General features: G+C 31.1%; 1 protein-coding gene across 2 annotated transcripts in view; it reads left to right on the top strand.

The window, feature by feature from the left end:
• Window positions 1-30: 30 nt before the first annotated feature.
• LOC132733890 (eukaryotic translation initiation factor 2-alpha kinase 3-like) overlaps window positions 31-21215 on the top strand; it is a 35033-nt gene continuing 13848 nt past the window's right edge. For both annotated transcript variants that reach the window (XR_009626234.1, XM_060720617.1), the window contains exons 1-11: window positions 31-438; window positions 3678-3807; window positions 5150-5347; window positions 7331-7461; window positions 10366-10484; window positions 11285-11409; window positions 11937-12078; window positions 12600-12758; window positions 15590-15718; window positions 16032-16182; window positions 19630-19738. Coding sequence is in view for 1 of the 2 variants with exons in the window: in XM_060720617.1 (XP_060576600.1) it covers window positions 251-438; window positions 3678-3807; window positions 5150-5347; window positions 7331-7461; window positions 10366-10484; window positions 11285-11409; window positions 11937-12078; window positions 12600-12758; window positions 15590-15718; window positions 16032-16182; window positions 19630-19738 (1581 nt within the window). In the remaining variant the exon portion in view is untranslated. The remainder of the gene's footprint in view (window positions 439-3677; window positions 3808-5149; window positions 5348-7330; window positions 7462-10365; window positions 10485-11284; window positions 11410-11936; window positions 12079-12599; window positions 12759-15589; window positions 15719-16031; window positions 16183-19629; window positions 19739-21215) is intronic.

Raw genomic sequence — 21215 nt, 5'->3', positions numbered from 1 at the left:
TTTTATTTCAATTTTAATTTAGTGGTTCTATTTCAAAAATCTAAAAATAGCAAATTACTAATTCTATCAAGGGAGACAAATGAAGTTACACGTCATTCAGCATGGACTTCCGGTGAATTGTCCAATCAAAACGTACGACATTGATCACCTTACAAAAGGTAAACACGAAACTACTGGAAGGAAATTTACGCTATTTCATCAGCACATTTGATCATTTTTGCTTTAATGAAACTTTAGTTTTACAGTCTGTATGGGGCAAAAGAGGTGCAAACGATGGAATTCTTGTTTAATGTGGTTTGCGGCCTCACTCGGCGCTTTTTGCCTCACAGTTTCTCATTCGCAAGCGACACCAAACTGGGACGGTGCGGATGGGGCTCAAGATAGCTTTGATTCAAAGAAATCCGATCAAATTCCTGTCAGTGACATAAATTCAGATAGGTATTTGAGCATTTTTTGTTTGTGTTTTTTGTTTTCTTATGAAATGTTAGTAAACATTTAGTGTTTTGTTATTTGCAACCTTCACATAAACTATTTAAAGTCCACACAAAAGAAGCAATTCGATTGGTTTATTTTAATCCAGGTAATGTTACAAGTGATTTGATTGGATAGTAGGACCACACGAATTAGTAACGATTCGCCACACTAACGATTCGCCACATAACGATTCGCCACAGAGTAATAACGATTCGCCACAGTTAAATAACGATTCGCCACAGTATGATTATAACAATGATTTTTTAGTAATCAACAAACTTTTTCCTTTTGTTTTAATAATTTGACAATGACAATAATTTAATAATGTTTCTTAATACAAGTAATATGAAGTTAAGGCCCCCATCGCGGAATTTTCAATTTATCAAAGTAACATTATTACAGGAGTACATTAACAAGAAAGTAATAATATGTTGAAATAATTATTGAATTACTCATAAACATAATTATATGTCAATTAATATTTATATATAAATATATAGTTCATATATTATAATATATGTCAAATATTTAAACAAAGTATTGCAAAAACATGTGTTCATACGAAAATTGATTTACGATAATTGATTAAAGAACGCATATGTAAAACATTTGTCACACCTTTAATTTAAACAAGCCAATCACCTTAGGATTGTTGTAGAAATATTTAATTGACGCCGAAATAATCCTTTAATTATCTGACAATGTATTCAGATTTCAAAAAAATTTAAAAACTACTAAACGTGGTGTAGGAGAACAACTCAATATCGTTAAAGATTTGTGGATTTTAATATTTCCTTGCTTAAAACCCTAAGAAAACATTTGGAGATAGAACAGTCCTTGTAACTTTTTTCAAAAATTGTTAAAATCAAAGTGTTCAATGTGACTTAAAACATTATGTCTTTTAAGTTGAATATATGTCACATAAAACAGAAAGGCTGCCAAAAATGTTCTCGGCTAATTATCCATTGTTTAGTAGTCTTTGAGACCATATGCATCTATGACATTTGAAATTTTATTTCCAGTACATTATTAAATGACATTAAAACAATAATATAGATAAATAAAGATAAAATACCCACATAAATTTGTAGACATTTTTTTTTATCTATTTTTATAGCTTTAGCCATTACAATTTAATACCTTCAAATTGATTCAATGTCTAGAAAAAGAAAGCTGTAGACGCAAACGGGATTAGTTAACTTTCAAATCCTTTAGAATGCTGGAAAAATCTTTCAAGATTTTTTTTCATGAAATTCAAAAGATGGTCAAATTCAAATTCGTTCCAAAAGTTCGCAATAGTAATATTTATGTTGTAATGCGCTTTACACGTTCTGTTTGTATTCGTAAGAAGTTCTTCTAATTGTAGGTATGGCTATAACTTAAGTAGGCAATGAAAACATCTACTAGAAAAGACCTTAAAGGTAGTAGAAGGCATGACTTATCCATTTAAAAAATGTCATATTTAAAGATTGTCCGTGTACAAAACATTACAAACATAATGGCATTTAAATATATTCAGAAATTCAAAGACAAATTACAAGACAAACTAAATATACGTACACGTATATTTTTCCAGTTTATATAAATAACGAAGTTATAAAATGTGTTATGTAATTTTGTTAATAAAATCTGGGATGTACTAGTATGTTCCAGATAAAATATTTGGTTTTCGTGTGTTTTTATTCAATAAAATGTGTATTTAGTGTAATTAATTTATGTAATTAACAAATGAAATATAAAATGGAAAAAAGTTTTCCATCAACAGTTTGAAAACAGATATGAAAAAAATTTGTATTTGAACACGTGGCGAATCGTTATTTAACTGTGGCGAATCGTTATTACTCTGTGTCGAATCGTTATGTGGCGAATCGTTAGTGTGGCGAATCGTTACATTACCGACCACACCACTTATTATTGTTAAGTCTTTGGCAAATTGTCATATTGGCTTTATTACTTCATCAAAACAATGATAATCTGATTATCAATTTCCGTAGTAAATATTTAAACTGAAATTTTTAAATCAAAACTGGTAATAATGTTGATAACATTGAATTTTATTTCTATTATAATCTAGTTAAATTTATGCATTTGAAATGAAGATTTAATTACAAGACAAGACCTTGATACTCTGTCAATTATCAATAAAGTCTGATTAAAAAAACAAACTCACATGCAGGACCTTGAACTTATTTTATTACCGTACATGTCGAGAAAAAACACCAACAGTATACAAATAGTTAAACAACAAAAAGCAAAATTAGTTTGCAACAGTGTATCTTACTATCTAGGACATAATATATTAGGACAAGCATTTGGATATAAGCACAGTGCTGCATAATAAATTGCTATTTATTTGACTTGTTCAGATTACGTTTATTCCGGGCGGAATTCATGTGCTAATTCCCGTTCCATTTCTGGACGGAACATTTCGTACAGGTTGTCTTCTCTTCCAATCAGCGTGAATTGGGCTCACACGCTGTCCATCATGTTCATTGTTGTCCTGAAAGACAATATATTTATATGTAGCAAACAGTGTAAATGAGAGAAATATAAGCCAACTGACAGATGATTTAAGTTTTAACAGTCCTTTACTACTTTAGTTAGTATTTAAATGGTCTTTACATGACTTAATAAAATTTTATCAATGTTTTATTTTATGACAATGGCATATAAAGATATGATTTAAATACTTCCAGGGGCGTAGCCAGCTTTTTTCAACTTGTAGGCACATAAATGGGGGTCTGGGGGCTTAGCCCCCAGAAGCCAAAAACAAGTTTAGATTAAAAAGAGCAAAATGTGCGTTCAAAAGTATGTTCAAGGAAAATTATCAAAACAATTATTGTAAACTATGAATTTGATTAGATGCAAACTTTACTGAGGATGGTAAATCATGCACACATACTTGATTCGACTATACGGCTTGAACCCACTACCAACTCCACCCTCGCCTGTTTTTATTGTATGTTTGGGACTTTTGAAAATGTCAATTTCTTGACCAACTTGTAGGCCCGTGCCTACATGGCCTAAGAGTAGCTACGCCACTGACTTCACTTATTGATTAATCAGCTGACACAAGGCGGCTTATCTTGTTGGTAGTTAGTTGCTTGTCCCAATATATTATGTCTGAGATTGTATTAATCAAGCTTTATTTTGTGCCATTGTCTTACATTAAACAACAAAGTTTTGGTACCTTTGTTTTCCAGAAGGCTTATTCTTGTGAGCACACTGGATGGTAAATTATCTGCCCTCGATGATAAGGACGAGGGGAAGTTGTTATGGAGTGTTGCTGCAGACTCTAGGCCTCTTCTTTCATCCAGTATCAGTAAAATGGAGGTAACAAACATTTTCAAAGAAAATTTAGAGGTTGAAATTATATTTTGTCCAATGAGATGTTCAATTTGATACATTTAATTAATTTTATCGGCACTTAAACTTGTCTGTCATTAAATAGTATACATTTGCATGGTAGGTCTTCTTCCTCCAGGAAATCTGGTGCGATGTTGAACCCAATCAAATCAAATAAAAATTAGTGTCTAGGGTCACTTTTAAGTTTTCTTTATAATTTCAACCACTGAAGTCAGTTTAGTGTTTGTTAGTCAGCATTTTTTCCTTTAAATCTGTTGGCCAACACATAAGATTTAATTATATTATTGCTAATAAACACTAACCTATACTAAAATGTTTTAAAATTTCATTTTCTGTCCATTTTCACAACATTAACATTTAGGTCCTCTCCAAGGATGGTTTGATAATGATATCATAAAGATGTTAATGGTAGAATCAATAGCTGATGACAAAACTGATAAATGATATAATACAATACAGTTTTTTATCAACAAAGTCAAGATCAATACATATATATTTCTTTCTTATTCATTACTAGCATGACATCTGTAACATATTGTATAGTAGATTGTAAAAAAGAACATGTATATAATAAATTATTATAAGGAAAGAGTGAGTAGGAGAACACCGTTTAAACAAAGGCTAAAATAAGTTTCTTGCACCATTTATTTCACCATTTGATTTCTTCACAATGCAGATTTTTATGTTTGTTTTGGTGGGCTTATTACAATACATTGTAGTAAATTTTACATGATTGTCATAATGAATGAGAAGTAAAGAATGTTTTACTCTTAGTATAATATAGTATCAGGGCATTTGTGGCCCACTGGTTAAGGTCATTGACTTCAAACCACTTGCCCCTCACCACTGTAGGTTCATGCTGCACAATGTTTGGATTCTTTCATGTGAAAAAGCTATCCAGCTAGCTTAAGGAATGTCGGTGGTTCCACTCAATCCTGTTTGTACCTGAAATAATACACAGAGGGGTGGCGGAGGTATTCCTCCACCTTTAAGGCTGGAAAGTTGCTATATGACCTATACTGAACAGAACAGAGTTTATTTCATAACTTGTACACACATAGGTACATCGTTATAACAAGCATTTTGAAATATAATTTTAGGTCACATATTTTACAATTAGGAAAAAGCACACATAAAGAAAAAAAATCAATACAATACTGAGCAATGGGATATTTAATACATTACATAATTATACTGACAAAACTCCATTAATCAATTATATATTCATAGGTGCGATGTTGAACCCAATTAAATAAGATAAAACTTAGTGTCTGGGGTCACTTACTTAAGTTTTCCTTATATAATTTAGATAATGCACGATGGTGTACCGACACGTTATATACCTTCCCTTGATGGTGGTCTGTACAGATATGACGGGGACAGTATTGAAGCCGTGCCATTATCTGCTGACACATTGTTGAGTTCCACGTTCAAGCTGGCAGACAACACAATGATGATTGGTGGAAAAGATATCGTTACATACGGCCTTGACCCTCATACCGGACAGGTATAATATTCATATTGATATTCTTGTAAAATATTGTATCTTATATAGTTAAAAATAAAAGATATCACAGTTTTGTGCCAAACATACATCGGGGGTATTTAAGTAAGATGAGAAACAACCTTCAGATTCATAAGTTACATAAGTATAAGTAATAAATATTAAGAGGTTAATACACGGCAGGAGAGGGCCGGAAGGTGATAATCGGCCCGCAAAATGAATAATGGACCCGAGGGCCGTTTTTCATTCAGGGCCGATTATCACCTTCCGGCCCTACGCTGACGTGTATTAATGTCTTTAATACACTTGGTAGATCTAATAGTAGCATTTAAATTAATAAACAAACAAACAAATAACAAAAACATAATCAAAACAAATAGACTTTGAAGTTCTTTCGTTGAAATTCTTCTACTGTTCTGTACAGAGATATTTTCTGTTTGTGTGTTCAAAGCAGTAGAACCAAGAAGCAAGTTTTATTTTCATTTTTTTTTCGGAATGAATTTGTCGTATTATTTCTTCAAATTTCAATAGTAACAAAAATGTGTTTGTACTAAATACGCAGCGATTCGTGCTTATAACCTACTTTCATTTTTACAGTTAACTGTTTGATGACGTTAAATGTGACGTCATTGTTTCAGTTTTGTGCACGTGCACATGTTCTGCGGGCTGATAACTAGTTCTCGGCCCCGGGCCGCAAACTCATAATAGGTCACGTGACACTCATAATCAGTTGAAATCATAGGCAATTTTGTTACTATATATAGTAACAAGTGTATTAAAAGTGTTTAGGGTATGACTGTCTTATATTCAATATAATTATGTCACAGAATATCATGTGCTTGGATTGGAAATTATACAAACTAAATGTCTATAGGTAAGCCTATGTAAATGTCTGTTCCTTAGTCATGCCTCTGATCTAGATTATGATTAGGCCAGTGATGTCATTTATAAACTTGACATCAATAACAATATATTAATTACTTTCTTTAACTTGGCTCATATACTTTATACATGCATATTTGTAATAGCCAAAGGCATTTTTTAAATTCATTGTTTACTAGATGTCAGTGACCTTATATCAGTTCATTATTTCTTTCCAGTTTTCCATTATTTATAATTGTGCAAGTTATTTGAACTTTCATATCAAATCTTTTTCTGATGTCCTCTATTAAACCAGGATTTATTTGTTATTAAGATGACTATTATGTTGTTGTTTTGGTATTGTTTGATTTTATATAATTTTCTGTAAGATCTGTGAGATGTACACAGTAAGGTGTGATTTAATTTTAATTTTTGTGTGTGAAATAATTATATTGATCCTAATAGAGCAATAGGGTAAACCACAAGCTTATAATTTCTAAATGTATTACGTATTGTAAGATCAAGACCTTGTAGGCCCATGTTATAAGTTGCTTAATATCAGTGTAGATAATTTTGCAAGCACCTGGCCATAACCATTTCAATATACTGCAAAAATAAAGAGTAATCTAAACAATGGCAACAGTACGGATCTAACCACAGACCTCTGATATATTAGGCAATTATTAACCAACAGTGCTTTTGTGGATGTGATGTCCATCTACACATTTAGCTTGTGTGACTTTCCAAAACTTTGGTTATATTCTCCATATTAATTCTCGTATACTACAAGGACAGAACCGAAGTGGGATCAAATACATTTAAATGACTCTATTTTAATGAGTGCAATATTGACAGGTCAATAAAATCAGACTATAGCACCTATGCTACACAACCAGTATTCAACAAGATCAATCTAAGACTGATCTGTCTCTGTTCTATAATATAATGTTTGTTCATTTCCAATATTCTGATCTAAAGATAAAGAAGAGTGTGACAAATCAGTTTCAAAACAATAGTTGGATCAGGGTTAAATTATCTTGCCGATCAGGGTTAAAATTTTATATGACCCTTATGAGTGTGTTGGTACTTGAATCAGTAGTAAATAATTTGTGTATTTGTTAACAGGTGAGATATGCATGTGGAGTAAAGGGATGTCGGACATTTGGTGAAGAAGTTGTGAATGAGGAGGACCTTTTAATTGTAAATCGTCAAACACAAACTGTACGAGCTGTGGATTCTAGGTCAGGATCTGAAAAGTGAGTCAATTTTTCACTGCCTTGAAATGGTATAAAATATCAGTGTTTTTTAATATGCCTGGTCAGTCAATATATCTTACTTAGTTTCCATGCTTTAACTTACATAGAAAGTGGGGATTTTACCATCATTTTAATACAATACCATTAGTTTTGTACAGATTGCATTCAGTTTGATTTGTTTTAATCACATAAACCACGGCGCAGGAGTGTAATAAAGCCATTTTATAAAAACTATATTACACTAGTGTAATAACTCTTTGACCGTACATCATTTGCGTATATAGAAACATAGCATTAAAACGTGCTAATGTTAGCATTACAATAGAATACTATATTCTTGTAGATTCAATAGTAAATTTGTTGAACTCGTTGAATAAAATAATATAATGTTAGCCTCGGGTTTAATAAATTTAGTATTAAACCTACACTCATTCAATATCCTCTATATATCAGATTTTGAAGCCATTATGATACCTGATAATGGAACTTGACATTTTACACAATGGAGTTAAGTATGAAGGAAATTGACTTGTTTGGGTAGATGATAACATTTGGTGATAAATAACAGATTTACTGACACTACTATATAGTTACATGTGTAAAGATTTTTGACAGGTTATATGGCCTTATATGGATGGTTGTTTGTATATATAACCCAAGCCACTAGGTTAAATTGTAAGTAACCATTTATATACAGCCATATAAACTGTCAATAATCAAATATATAATACTGCAAACTTTCTTTTTAGCTCACCTGAGCTTGCTCAGGGTGAGCTTTTAGGATCGATGAATGTCCGTCGTCCGTCGTCCGTCGTCCGTCGTCCGTCTGGCCGTCCACAATTGCTTGTGAACACTCTAGCGGTCGCATTTTTGCCTCAATCATCATCAAACTTGGTCAGGATGCTTATCTAGTTGAAAGCTCGGATGAGTTCGAATATGGGTCATCTCAGATGAAAAACTAGGTCACAAGAGCTAAAAATAGAAAAACCTTGTGAACACTCTAGAGGTCACATTTTTGACCCAATCTTCATCAAACTTGGTCAGGATGTTTGTCTAGGTGATAGCTCGGATGAGTTCGAACATGGGTCATCTCGGATGAAAAAGTAGGTCACAGGAGCTATAAATAGAAAAAACCTTGTGAACACTCTAGTGGTCACATTTTTGAACCAATCATCATCAAACTTGGTCAGAATGCTTGTCTAGTCAATTGCTTGGATGAGTTCGAACATGGGTCATCTCTGATGAAAAACTAGGTCACAGGAGCTAAAAATAGAAAAACCTTGTGACCACTCTAGTGGTCACATTTTGACCCAATCATCATCAAACTTTGTCAGGATGCTTGTTTAGATAATAGCTCGGATGAGTTCGAATATGGGTCATCTCGGATGAAAAACTAGGTCACCGGAGCTATAAATAGAAAAACCTTGTTAACACTCTAGCGGTCACATTTTTTATCAATCATCATCAAACTTGGTCAGGATGCTTATCTAGTTGATAGCTTGGATGAGTTCGAACATGGGTCATCTCGGATGAAAAAGTAGGTCACCGGAGCTAAAAATAGAAAAACCTTGTTAAAACCTTGTTAACACTTTAGCGGTCACATTTTTGCATCAATCATCATCAAACTTGATCAAGATGCTTGTCTAGGTAATAACTCGGATGAGTTCGAACATGGGTCATCTCGGATGAAAAACTAGGTCACAGGAGCTAAAAATAGAAAAACCTTGTTAACACTCTAGTGGTCACAATTTTGACTCAATTGTCATCAAACTTGGTCAGGAAACTTGTCTAGGTCATTGCTGGGAATAAATCGAACATGGGACATCTTGGATGAAAAACTAGGTCACAGGAGCTAAAAATAGAAAAATCTTGTTAACACTCTAGTGGCTACTGTTGTGATCCAAATATTCTGTTAATTGGTCTGAAAGTTTGTTTTGATGATTTCTAAGTCAAGATCGAACATGGGTCATCTTGGATGAAAAACTAGGTCACACCGCCCAAATATGGAAAAACCTTGTTAACATTCTAGTGGTCACATTTTCGACTCCATTATCATCAAACTTGGTCAGAATGCTTGTCTAGGTAATTGCTTGGATGAGTTCGAAATCGCATGTGAAACTAGGTCACCGGAGCTAAAAATAGAAAAATCTTGTTAACACTCTAGTTGCTACTGTTTTGATCCAAGTATCCTGGAAATTGGTCTGAAAGTTTGTTTTGATGATTTCTAGGTCAAGTTTGAATATGTGTCACCTGGGTAAAAAACTAGGTCGCACTGCTCAAATATGGATAATCCTTGTTAACACTGTAGTGGTCACATTTTTGACTCACCTGTCATGAGACTTGGTCAGAATGCTTGTCTAGGTAATTGTTTGGATGAGTTTGATAATTCAGGTGAGCGATCTAGGGCCATCATGGCCCTCTTGTTTATAGGAAAACATGAAATTATTTATTAATTTCACAGTAGCTGTGTATAGTGTTTATAAACATCACTATTATCCAATGAAAAGTAACATGAATAGTAATATAATGTATAAAATATATATGCTGAAAAAATGTTCTCAGTATGTAAGTAACTTCATGTAGGATTTTTGCAAAATATTTTAATTACCTTAAAGTATACATTTGTAATGCATGACTGTGACTCTGTCAGTCACATTTGATTTTCTTACATAAAAGTTTCATACAATTCAATCTTTTGACCTACTTCTGTTTGTGACAGGTAAAAACCTATCATTAATATACAGAGTTTTATTTTTCTTATAAAATGTTAAAATAACTACACATAACAAACAAATATCTTTTATAGAACAATTATTATTTATAGTCATGTACTAATACTAATATATTAGTATATTATCTATATACATATGTATTTGTAGAATCATTTCAATATTTCTTAAACAGGTGGAACTTTAGTGTTGGTGAACATGAATTGACCTTCATTAAAGGTCAAAGACAGATCATCTCTAATAACCATGGTAACACAGATGATGAGGTTGACATTGTGACATGTGACCCTGAAGGTCAGTAACTTTATTCTCGTTTTATATTTAATTCAAATTATAATAATGGAAATAAAAGAATTAAAAATAAAAAAAAGAAATATGCCAAAAGATTGAATGATTAGCCAAAAGTTTGAAAACTGAAAGGAAAGATTTGCCAAAAATTTGAAAATATTTTTAAAAATGTCAAAAGTAAAAATGTCAAAAGAAAGGGCATTGGCACCCTTCAAATTTAAATATGTACATGGAGTTGAGTATTGTATGTAATAAACTCTTGAAAACTTTTATATTCAATATTGTGAATGAGCATTTTGCAGCATTTTGACATTCAGTCATGAAACATAAATTATTATGTATTTTGTAAAACTAAGATTCAAACAAAAGACAGAAGTTTATTCACATAGTTAAACTTATAATGTTAAAAATAATACATGTATACTTTTTAAATGAAATTTTTTACTCACATGGGATATTTTTTGTGCAGAGCAGATTTGATATAACTTTCTATGACACAAAATACTCATTCTGTGAAGGCGGAAGGGTGTTAAATAAGTATTTGATTGTCATTTGAGCCACGTCATGACAAAACCAACATAATGGGTTTGCGACCAGCATGGATCCAGACCAGCCTGCGCATCTGCGCAGTCTGATCAGGATCCATGCTGTTCGCTATCAGTTTCTCTACTTGTTTGGGTTTGTAAGCGAACAGCATGGATCCTGATCAGACTGCGTGGATGCGTAAGCTGGTCAGGATCCATGCTGGTCGCAGACCCATTATGTTGGTTTTGTCATGACGCGGCTCATTTGTGTTATTAATGTAGATGAGGAACAGGATCCTATAGATGATATGGAGATGTTTTCTAACTCGGTGAAGATTGTCGTACCAGAGGGAATGATTGTTGGTGTAAGTCCAGACAATATGCAGGCTGTAACCTGGCAGTATAAGGTACAAACTTTACCGCTGGATAAAAAAAAAACTTAAGAAAACATTTCAGGGATAGATTTTATCATAGTAAGGATTGCATCTAAAGTTGAGCATTCTGTTTTAGTTTGAGCTTGAGAAGTTCTTTATTTGATACAGTCTTGAATTTGCATGCTGGAACTAACAAGTACTGGTGTCATATGTGGAAAACTTGGTTGTGACTCTGGTAGGGCTTGAGCCCATGATCTCTGGGTTGCAAACTGGCAAGAGGCTCTCACTGTAACATTTTGCTGAATTGTTGTTTTCATGGTTTCAGCTTGTGACTAATCCTTCATATAAAATATGACAAAAAAAAACAAATACGAAATGAGAATCAAATTTAATTAATTGTCAAAGTTATCTAGATCTATTGCTTTTCTTTGTTACAAGTTTTTCAACTTACTTTACCTAGTACATGAAAATACTATTACTGAAAATAATTCTTGTTGTTAATTTGACATTAGAAAAATTACAGAGTTTATGATATTTAATTGGATTTTGTTTGATTACAGTTTAAGAGTCCGGTATCAAATGTATGGTTGCTGTTTAAAGGTGAGTTACAGCGTATAGATATGTTTGGAAACAACAATATACCGGCATTGTCCAGCTTTGAACCTGGGGAGAGACCTATACATCCACCATTGCTCTATGTGGGTAAGTTGTTTACTGTTTATTCAGTTTGTTTAAGTGTGCCTTAATGTTAAAGTCAAGAAAGTTGTAACAAAAAAAAATAAATATTTTCTGTGAAGTTAATTTGCATCCAGAAAAGAATACAAAAAAAAGCTTTATATTTGAATTACTATTGTTTTGATAGGGTTTGAGGAATAAGCTGTTATGGCTAGGTCGAAGAAATTATATTGTCAAAATTGACTTTCTTAGCAGCACAACTGTTGCCTGTAAATGATTAAGTAAGGGTTAATCATGGATTGTTTGAAATATTGTAGGTAATTTAGATAGATTGTACAAATTACATGCCAGTTTAAGTTCATTATTTGGTCACATGACATAATATATAATAATATTTAAAACACTTTTTAAATTTGATAAACATTTTGATAAAACTGAAGACAATCTGCTTTTACAGCTATTATATTCCGTTCTGAGAATTAAAGTTTAAAAGATTACAATATTTGTTTTTATGCATGCATAAGACAATATTACAATATTTATTTCAGGCATGCACGAGAAACAGCTATATGTACAACCCTCAGCACAGATGCAGGAACGTATGTCCGAGGCAACAAAGAAACTTCCCCATGATGATTTTCCGGAAACATGCCAGAAAGACAGTAAACATTTACCAAGGGTGGCCTGGAAACCATATCTGAATACTGGTAAAATACTGATATAAAATCAAATTGTGCCTTAACAGTAAATAAAAAATCAAATTGTGTCTTACAATAAATAAAATCAAATTGTGTCTTAAATCAAATTGTGTCTTAACATTAAATAAAAAAATCATATTGTGTCTTACAATAAATCAAATCAAATTGTGTCTTAACAATAAATAAAAAATCAAATTGTGTCTTAACATTAAATAAAAAAAATCATATTGTGTCTTACAATAAATCAAATCATATTGTGTCTTACAATAAATCAAATCAAATTGTGTCTTACAGTAAATTAAATCAAATTGTGTCTTACAGTAAATTAAATCAAATTGTGTCTTACAATAAATCAAATCAAATTGTGTCTTACAGTAAATTAAATCAAATTGTGTCTTACAATAAATCAAATCAAATTGTGTCTTACAGTAAATCAAATCAAATTGTGTCTTACAGTAAATTAAATCAAATTGTGTCTTACAGTAAATTAAATCAAATTGTGTCTTACAGTAAATTAAATCAAATTGTGTCTTACAATAAATCAAATCAAATTGTGTCTTACAGTAAATTAAAATAAATTGTGTCTTACAGTAAATTAAATCAAATTGTGTCTTACAATAAATCAAATTGTGTCTTACAGTAAATTAAATCAAATTGTGTCTTACAGTAAATTAAATCAAATTGTGTCTTACAATTAAATCAAATCAAATTGTGTCTTACAATAAACAAAATCAAGCCGTGTCTTACAATAAATTAAATTGTGTCTTACAATAAATCAAATCAAATTGTGTCTTACAGTAAATTAAATCAAATTGTGTCTTACAGGAAATTAAATCAAATTGTGTCTTACAATAAATCAAATCAAATTGTGTCTTACAATAAACAAAATCAAGCCGTGTCTTACAATAAATCAAATTGTGTCTTACAATAAATCAAATCAAATTGTGTCTTACAGTAAATTAAATCAAATTGTGTCTTACAATAAATCAAATCAAATTGTGTCTTACAATAAACAAAATCAAGCCGTGTCTTACAATAAATCAAATTGTGTCTTACAATAAATCAAATCAAATTGTGTCTTACAGTAAATTAAATCAAATTGTGTCTTACAGTAAATTAAATCAAATTGTGTCTTACAATAAATCAAATCAAATTGTGTCTTACAGTAAATTAAATCAAATTGTGTCTTACAATAAATCAAATCAAATTGTGTCTTACAGTAAATTAAATCAAATTGTGTCTTACAATAAATCAAATTGTGTCTTACAATAAATCAAATCAAATTGTGTCTTACAATAAATTAAATCAAATTGTGTCTTACAGTAAATTAAATCAAATTGTGTCTTACAATAAATTAAATCAAATTGTGTCTTACAATAAATCAAATCAAATTGTGTCTTACAGTAAATTAAATCAAATTGTGTCTTACAATAAATTAAATCAAATTGTGTCTTACAATAAATCAAATCAAATTGTGTCTTACAATAAATCAAATCAAATTGTGTCTTACAATAAATCAAATTGTGTCTTACAATAAATCAAATCAAATTGTGTCTTACAGTAAATTAAATCAAATTGTGTCTTACAATAAATCAAATCAAATTGTGTCTTACAATAAACAAAATCAAGCCGTGTCTTACAATAAATCAAATTGTGTCTTACAATAAATCCAATCAAATTGTGTCTTACAGAATCAAATTGTGTCTTAACATTAAATTTAAAAATCAATTTGTGTCTTACAATAAATCAAATCAAATTGTGTCTTACTATAAATAAAAAATCAAATTGTGTCTTACAATAAATCCAATCAAATTGTGTCTTAAATCAAATTGTGTCTTAACATTAAATTTAAAAATCAATTTGTGTCTTACAATAAATCAAATCAAATTGTGTCTTACTATAAATAAAATCAAACTTTGTCTTACAGTAAATAAAATCAAACTTTGTCTTACAGTAAATAAAATCAAACTTTGTCTTACAGTAAATAAAATCAAATTGTGTCTTACTATAAATAAAATCAAACTTTGTCTTACAGTAAATAAAATCAAACTTTGTCTTACAGTAAATAAAATCAAATTGTGTCTTACAATAAATCAAATCAAATTGTGTCTTACAATAAATCAAATTGTGTCTTACAGTAAATTAAATCAAATTGTGTCTTACAATAAATCAAATCAAATTGTGTCTTACAATAAATCAAATCAAATTGTGTCTTACAATAAATTAAATCAAATTTTGTCTTACAATAAATCAAATCAAATTGTGTCTTACAGTAAATATAATCAAATTGTGTCTTACAATAACTGAGGTAGATAGGAAATATTTTTGATGATCATATTCAATATTTTGGTTGTATAAATCAGTATATAGTGATTTATATGTGAGATATTTTCCTTGCATCTCTATAGTTTATTGCTTAAGTTCATAGACTTGAAATCACTTGCCTTTCACTGTTATGTTATGGGTTGGATTCCTATCACAGACATTAGATACATGTACTCTGGTGTGAGGAAGCTCTTATCTAGTTTATAGAATGTCAGTTGTTTTACTCATTTTTCTGCTTTTGATTGTGATAATAGACAAATGGATATATGGCATTTTTTTTAACTGGTGAAGCATGGAAAATGCTACAGGATATACAGTAAAATCAGATATTTTCACGAGGCATATATATCGTAAAATTAACATTTTGGACTAATTGTGGAGGTCAAATATTTGCTAATTTCTACTTGCAGTTCTGTTAAATTTATACTGTAGATAAGGGAAACATTTATTTTTTCAAAACTCTTAACAGAACAGAGTTGATATATATGTACATATGTTTTATTTTGGAATTATAGCACAGTGGCGAACACCTGCAATAAACCATGAGCGTCCGCAGATTACATCAGAGCCTGGTTATACAAACATGGATAGATGTCAGGAGGGAGATAATGCCCTAGTTATCTGGCATGAAAACTATCCCTTTGGTAAGCTTACAAATACACTCAAGATTATTATGCATAATTAGGATAATAAGAAAATGAAAAACAAAACAGGTATAAAAAGTTACTGTTTGGAAGATGCATGTTTGTAAAATGTATTCAAGTCATTTATTTATAGACATTTTTATGTTGAGTTTTGTGTTTTTCGGTAGAAGTATGTTACTGACTTGGTGTTGTTGAAATACCTTATATTTGTTACATATTCAATATACAGTTCAACAGTTTTATTATAATATTTAGAATATTTCATTCTTAGAAAATTCATTACTTTAATATGTTGTCTGTATTTCTACATCAGATAATGGATTCTACTTGTACCCTGAATTTACTCTACCGGTTCCCAGCAGTGAAGATGATTCAGCCGAGAACATGTCCGAGAGGTACCAGCCGTACGAACCATCAATGTATGATGGTGTAATTGCTGTACCTGTAACACTCTGGAATTGGTGGTAAGTTACCATAGTAACAAGGCTAAAGACCACTAATATCTTTATAAGAAGATATCGGGCCACTAAAAGTCAAGCAAATACAACGTGGTGTAGTTTAAATATACTGTATTAATTGTGGATTTGAGCGAGTAGGATATCTCACCATCATATCATATGAGTTGGGGGTTTACCTGAGTATATAGATATGTTTTCATTTATTTAAGTCCTTGTCTAATGAGAGTACGGAAACTTGAATAATTTTTTTTTTCAATAATGTTTATTTAATCATTTACTTAAATGTTACTTTCATCTAGATAAAATGTCGCATGTCTTTAAAGAGTAGGTAAAAAACTAAGCTAAGTTAGACTCTAATTAGAAAAAAATTAAATGTTTTATACAGCTGCAGCCGTCCTTCATCTCACCTTGTAAGTTGTTTGATAAATTCAATTTTTAGCTCGACTATTCGAAGAATATGAGAGCTATTGTAGTCGCCCCGGCGTCGGCGTCAGCGTCCGCGTCGGCGTCTGCGTTGGTTAAAGTTTTTTGTAAAGTCAAATATCTCAATAATTACTTGAGATATTCAATTGAAACTTACAATACTTATTTATAGTAACAAGGTACATCAGATTGACAAGTTGGATAACTCTGCCTACAATATTGACAGAATTATGCCCCTTTTTAACTTAGAAATTTTGGTTAAAGTTTTTTGTAAAGTCAAATATCTCAATAATTACTTGAGATATTCAATTGAAACTTACGATACTTATTTATAGTAACAAGGTACATCAGCTTGACAAGTGAGATAACTCTGTCTACAATATTGACAGAATTATGCCCCTTTTTAACTTAGAAATTTTGGTTAAAGTTTTTTGTAAAGTCAAATATCTCAACTATTGCTTGAGATATTCAATTGAAACTTACAATACTTATTTATAGTAACAAGGTACATCAGATAGACAAGTTGGATAACTCTGCCTACAATATTGACAGAATTATGCCCCTTTGGAACTTAGAAATTTTGGTTAAAGTTCTTTTGTAAAGTCAAATATCTCAATTATTGCTTGAGATATTCAATTGAAATTTAAAATACTTTTTTATAGTAACAATGTACATCAGTTTGCAAAATTGCATAACTCTGCCTGCAAAATTTGAAGAATTATTTGCCCCTTTGAAACTTAGAAATTTTGTTTAAAGGTTAAAGGTCTTCAAAGATATTTACTTGAAACTTTACACATGCACTTAGGGTCATAATTGGAAGGTCATAATTGTATGTCACTGACCAAGTTTCATAACTCTATCTTGCATTAAGGCTGATTCATATCCCCTTTTCTACTTAGTCTCTTGGTTAATGTTAACATGCAAGTTTTACATATCTCAATAACTATTAAAGATATTTATTTAAAACTTCACATATGCATTTAGGGTCATAATTGTAGGTCACTGACAAAGATCCATAATTCTATCTTGCATTTAGGCTGATTTTTCTCCCCTTTTTCAACTTAGAAATTCATGGTAAAGTTTTGCTTGTAAGCTGTTATCTCAATTACTACTGAAGGGTTTGTGCCTTTTTTGGGACAATTTTATGCATTCATAATTATAAAGCAGTGATTTACTTGATAAAACATCTTAATTAGAATCCCTTTGTACCTTTTCTGTCAAATTTTTGTATTCATAGGTAATTAGTATTATTATACTCAATAAAACAACCTTGTGACATTACCTTCCGAATAGTCAAGCCAATACTGTATAATTAGACTCTCTCTAAGGCCTATAACATGAATTTATTAAAAAAAATTAGACCTTTTGTGATCTTAAAAAATTTAACATTATCAAGGCTCTTTTACTATCAAGCACTTAGAATAGTCGAGCGTGCTGTCCTTCTGACAGCTCTTGTTTTGTTATATTTTTTATAAGCATCTATTATATAAATAGATGCATTTAAAGATATGATATTAGAAGTTACTTTCCCACTTACATCGCCCTCTTATATTCTTTATGTATTTGTGAGTAGACATTAAAAGTTTTTTTTTCAATATAAAGTCTGTTTAAATACAAGGTATATGTTAACATAATACAAGATTTCAGATTTTTGCCAGTCAAATGTACATAGCTACATGCTTTATTTGTAATTATTCAATGTTTTTATTCAGAACACAAAATTTCAAAAATATTTCAAAGTATTTCTAAAGAAACATGCCAAATTTGCTGTGAATGTTTTACATAAGTTCTGAAAGCAAGAAAAATTAACAAAATGAAGTCAATGATATTGTCACAAAAAACTTTTCAATTTTCATTTTGTACAGATTTTTTGGATGATTTAATGTAATGTCTGAATTATGTTGGATATTTTTGACACTGAATTGATTAAAACTACAGCAGTTTTGTTTTTATTGCAATAGGGAAAGCATTTTATCTAAAGAGACTTTTTTTTTAGATATTTAGAAGCCTTTTCTGTGAATTTTTAATTTGGACATTTTTAGCTGGACCATTTATACAAAGAATAAGATTGTACTTATGTCAACGACACACTTTAGTTTAGTTTTTACCTGCAAGTTGATATCTCTAAAACTACAGAAGGGAATGGCTTGAAGCATTACTCACACATTTGAAACCTATAAAATAGAAGGTTACTTTCCAAGGCCCATAACAAACATGGATTTTGACAGAATTTTTGCCCCTTTTTTGAAGTTAGAAAATACAACATTTATCTAGGCTCTTATTTTACTATCAAGCACTGAGAACAGTCAGGGAGGCTTTTCTACTGACAACTATTGTTTTTAGAATACTTCCTGTAATGCTATTTGAACAAATTTAAAGGAAAATGTTTAGAGTGAAAATGAAAATGTTTAGAGTGAAAATGAAAATGTTTAGAGTGAAAATGAAAATGTTTAGAGTGAAAATGAAAATATTTAGAGTGAATGGTAGAAACAGTGTCAATGCAGGTATAGACTTCAGGAACTTTCTGTCTGTATGTGACTGAGATACAGTCAGATTGGTGAAAGGTCAAAAAAAAACTTTGCTGTAAATAATTTCTTTAGTGAAACAGTTTCATCCAAGAAGTGAAACTAAAGGCATCTTTAAACAAAATTTCACGCCCTTGGCTTGGACAAAGAATTGACAGCTTTGGTCCGGGTGATTAGGTTTTCCAGCATCACTTTATCATTACCTTTGGAGAGACTGTTCAGGTTGCATAATAATATGTCAGTCTACATTATGGCACTATGATAATACTATGATATTGTTCCATCCAAGGTAATACCCATATATACATGTATGAAATGAAGTATTGCGCCATAATTTTCTCAAGGAAACTGTTGACATTAGAACTCTATAAATGTGTACTTCTCAGACATTAGAACTGTATAAATTGGAACTGCTCAACCCTGTAGCATGTGTTCTGTAAAAGAACCACTGTCCTACACTCCTGTAGAAGTATAAACTAAGTCAATCTATTTTTGTTTTTAACAGGAAAGAAGTGATAGCAATCAGTATATTAACATCAGTTATTGTACATGTAATTCTAACGAGAGTACATAAAGCACGTGAAGTGTTGGCTCAAAGCTTTAGTTCTGGTCAGGTAAGTCTCACTATCAATACACTATGATTATTGTAAATGTTAGAAATTACTTAATACTGGTTTTATGAGAGGCACTTTATGGCGAAGATTTTGAAATTTGTAAATATAATAACTATTTGAATTTTCATGATACTATTTCGCAGGAACATATTGGTTTAAACATATTTATTTAAGCTTGATTGTGGAACAAGTTTTCGCAACATATATTAATCACTTTTGAGTGCACTTCCTGGAACCAACCAGTACTGGTGTCATATGAAAAAACATGGTTGTGAACCAATTAGGGCGTGTACCCATGATCCCAGGGTTGAGAGGTAGACACCTAAATCACTAGGTCGTCACTCCCCTTGAAAGTATTAAGACTGTGTAATGGGAGAATATTTTGAAATTATTTTACTTGTCGGTATACAGTCAGGACTCAATACATCGGAATCCATTATACTGACAAATTCAAATAACGACAGTGAATTGGTGGGAACCAATCTTTTTCAACGTTAATATCATCCGTTATAACGGAAAATTCGTATTCCGACTCCGACACAATAAAATTGGAAACCAAACGTGTTATTTTCTATACAATCAGTACTCGTTAAACTGACACTTGGTCAGTCAAGCGCGTGTATCATGGAGCCTTGAACAAAAGCCGCAAGGTGTTAAAACAGGTATTGTACCTTGGTCAGTTGATTGTTACACCTTATTACAATACCAACGTGTTGTTGTCAGCTGAATTTTGTTACACTTGCTAACTTGTGACTTTTTTTATTAAAATTATGGCAGAACCTCCAGCTCAACGTCAACAGACTAATTTAACTTTGAACAAAAATACGAAATCATTTCATATAAAGACAGTAAAAAGGATGTTACAAAAAGTGATATTAATTAAAATTTTGGGCATTATATGTTATACCCCTTGGGGTCCGTCCGTCTGTTTCACTTTAAATGTTTATTATAGATATAAATACATAATGTTCAGAGACCAGTGAATAAGCATATCATTACAATTACAATATTATAAATAATGAAATTCAATATACTGACAAATTTGATATACTGGCATATCCTTTGGGAACCAACAGTGTCGTTGTAATGAGTCCTGACTGTATTTACTAGTGACCACATATCCAATCACGCCTGATGTAATGCTTGAAGACATCATTCTAATTTTCCTACTTCAGTGAAAAAATTAGGTTGACCCTTGACCTCAATTGTGCCAATTCATTTCAAAAAGCCTAATGAGGGGAATTTAAACCTCTTGTTTACAACAAAGTTTCCTATTTGTTCAATTCTGACATAGTATTTGGAGAGGATGACTTTAAAGTAACTCCATTAAGCCCCAAAAAAATAGCCTTAAAACATAAAATTTGAATGTCTTACATAATTATAGATCAATTAAGGCTCTTAAACAGAAAGTTATGCAAAAGATATCTTAGAAATATACTAAGAATTGATTGAAAATAATAATTTTGTGCAATTTAAC

The sequence above is a fragment of the Ruditapes philippinarum genome, unplaced genomic scaffold, assembly GCF_026571515.1.
Source record: "Ruditapes philippinarum isolate M1 unplaced genomic scaffold, ASM2657151v2 ctg105_1_1_1_1, whole genome shotgun sequence".
In the NCBI taxonomy this organism is placed as follows: Eukaryota; Metazoa; Mollusca; class Bivalvia; order Venerida; family Veneridae; genus Ruditapes; species Ruditapes philippinarum.
The sequence above is the reverse complement of the archived record's forward strand: the minus strand, read 5'-3'. Positions and strand labels throughout refer to the sequence as shown.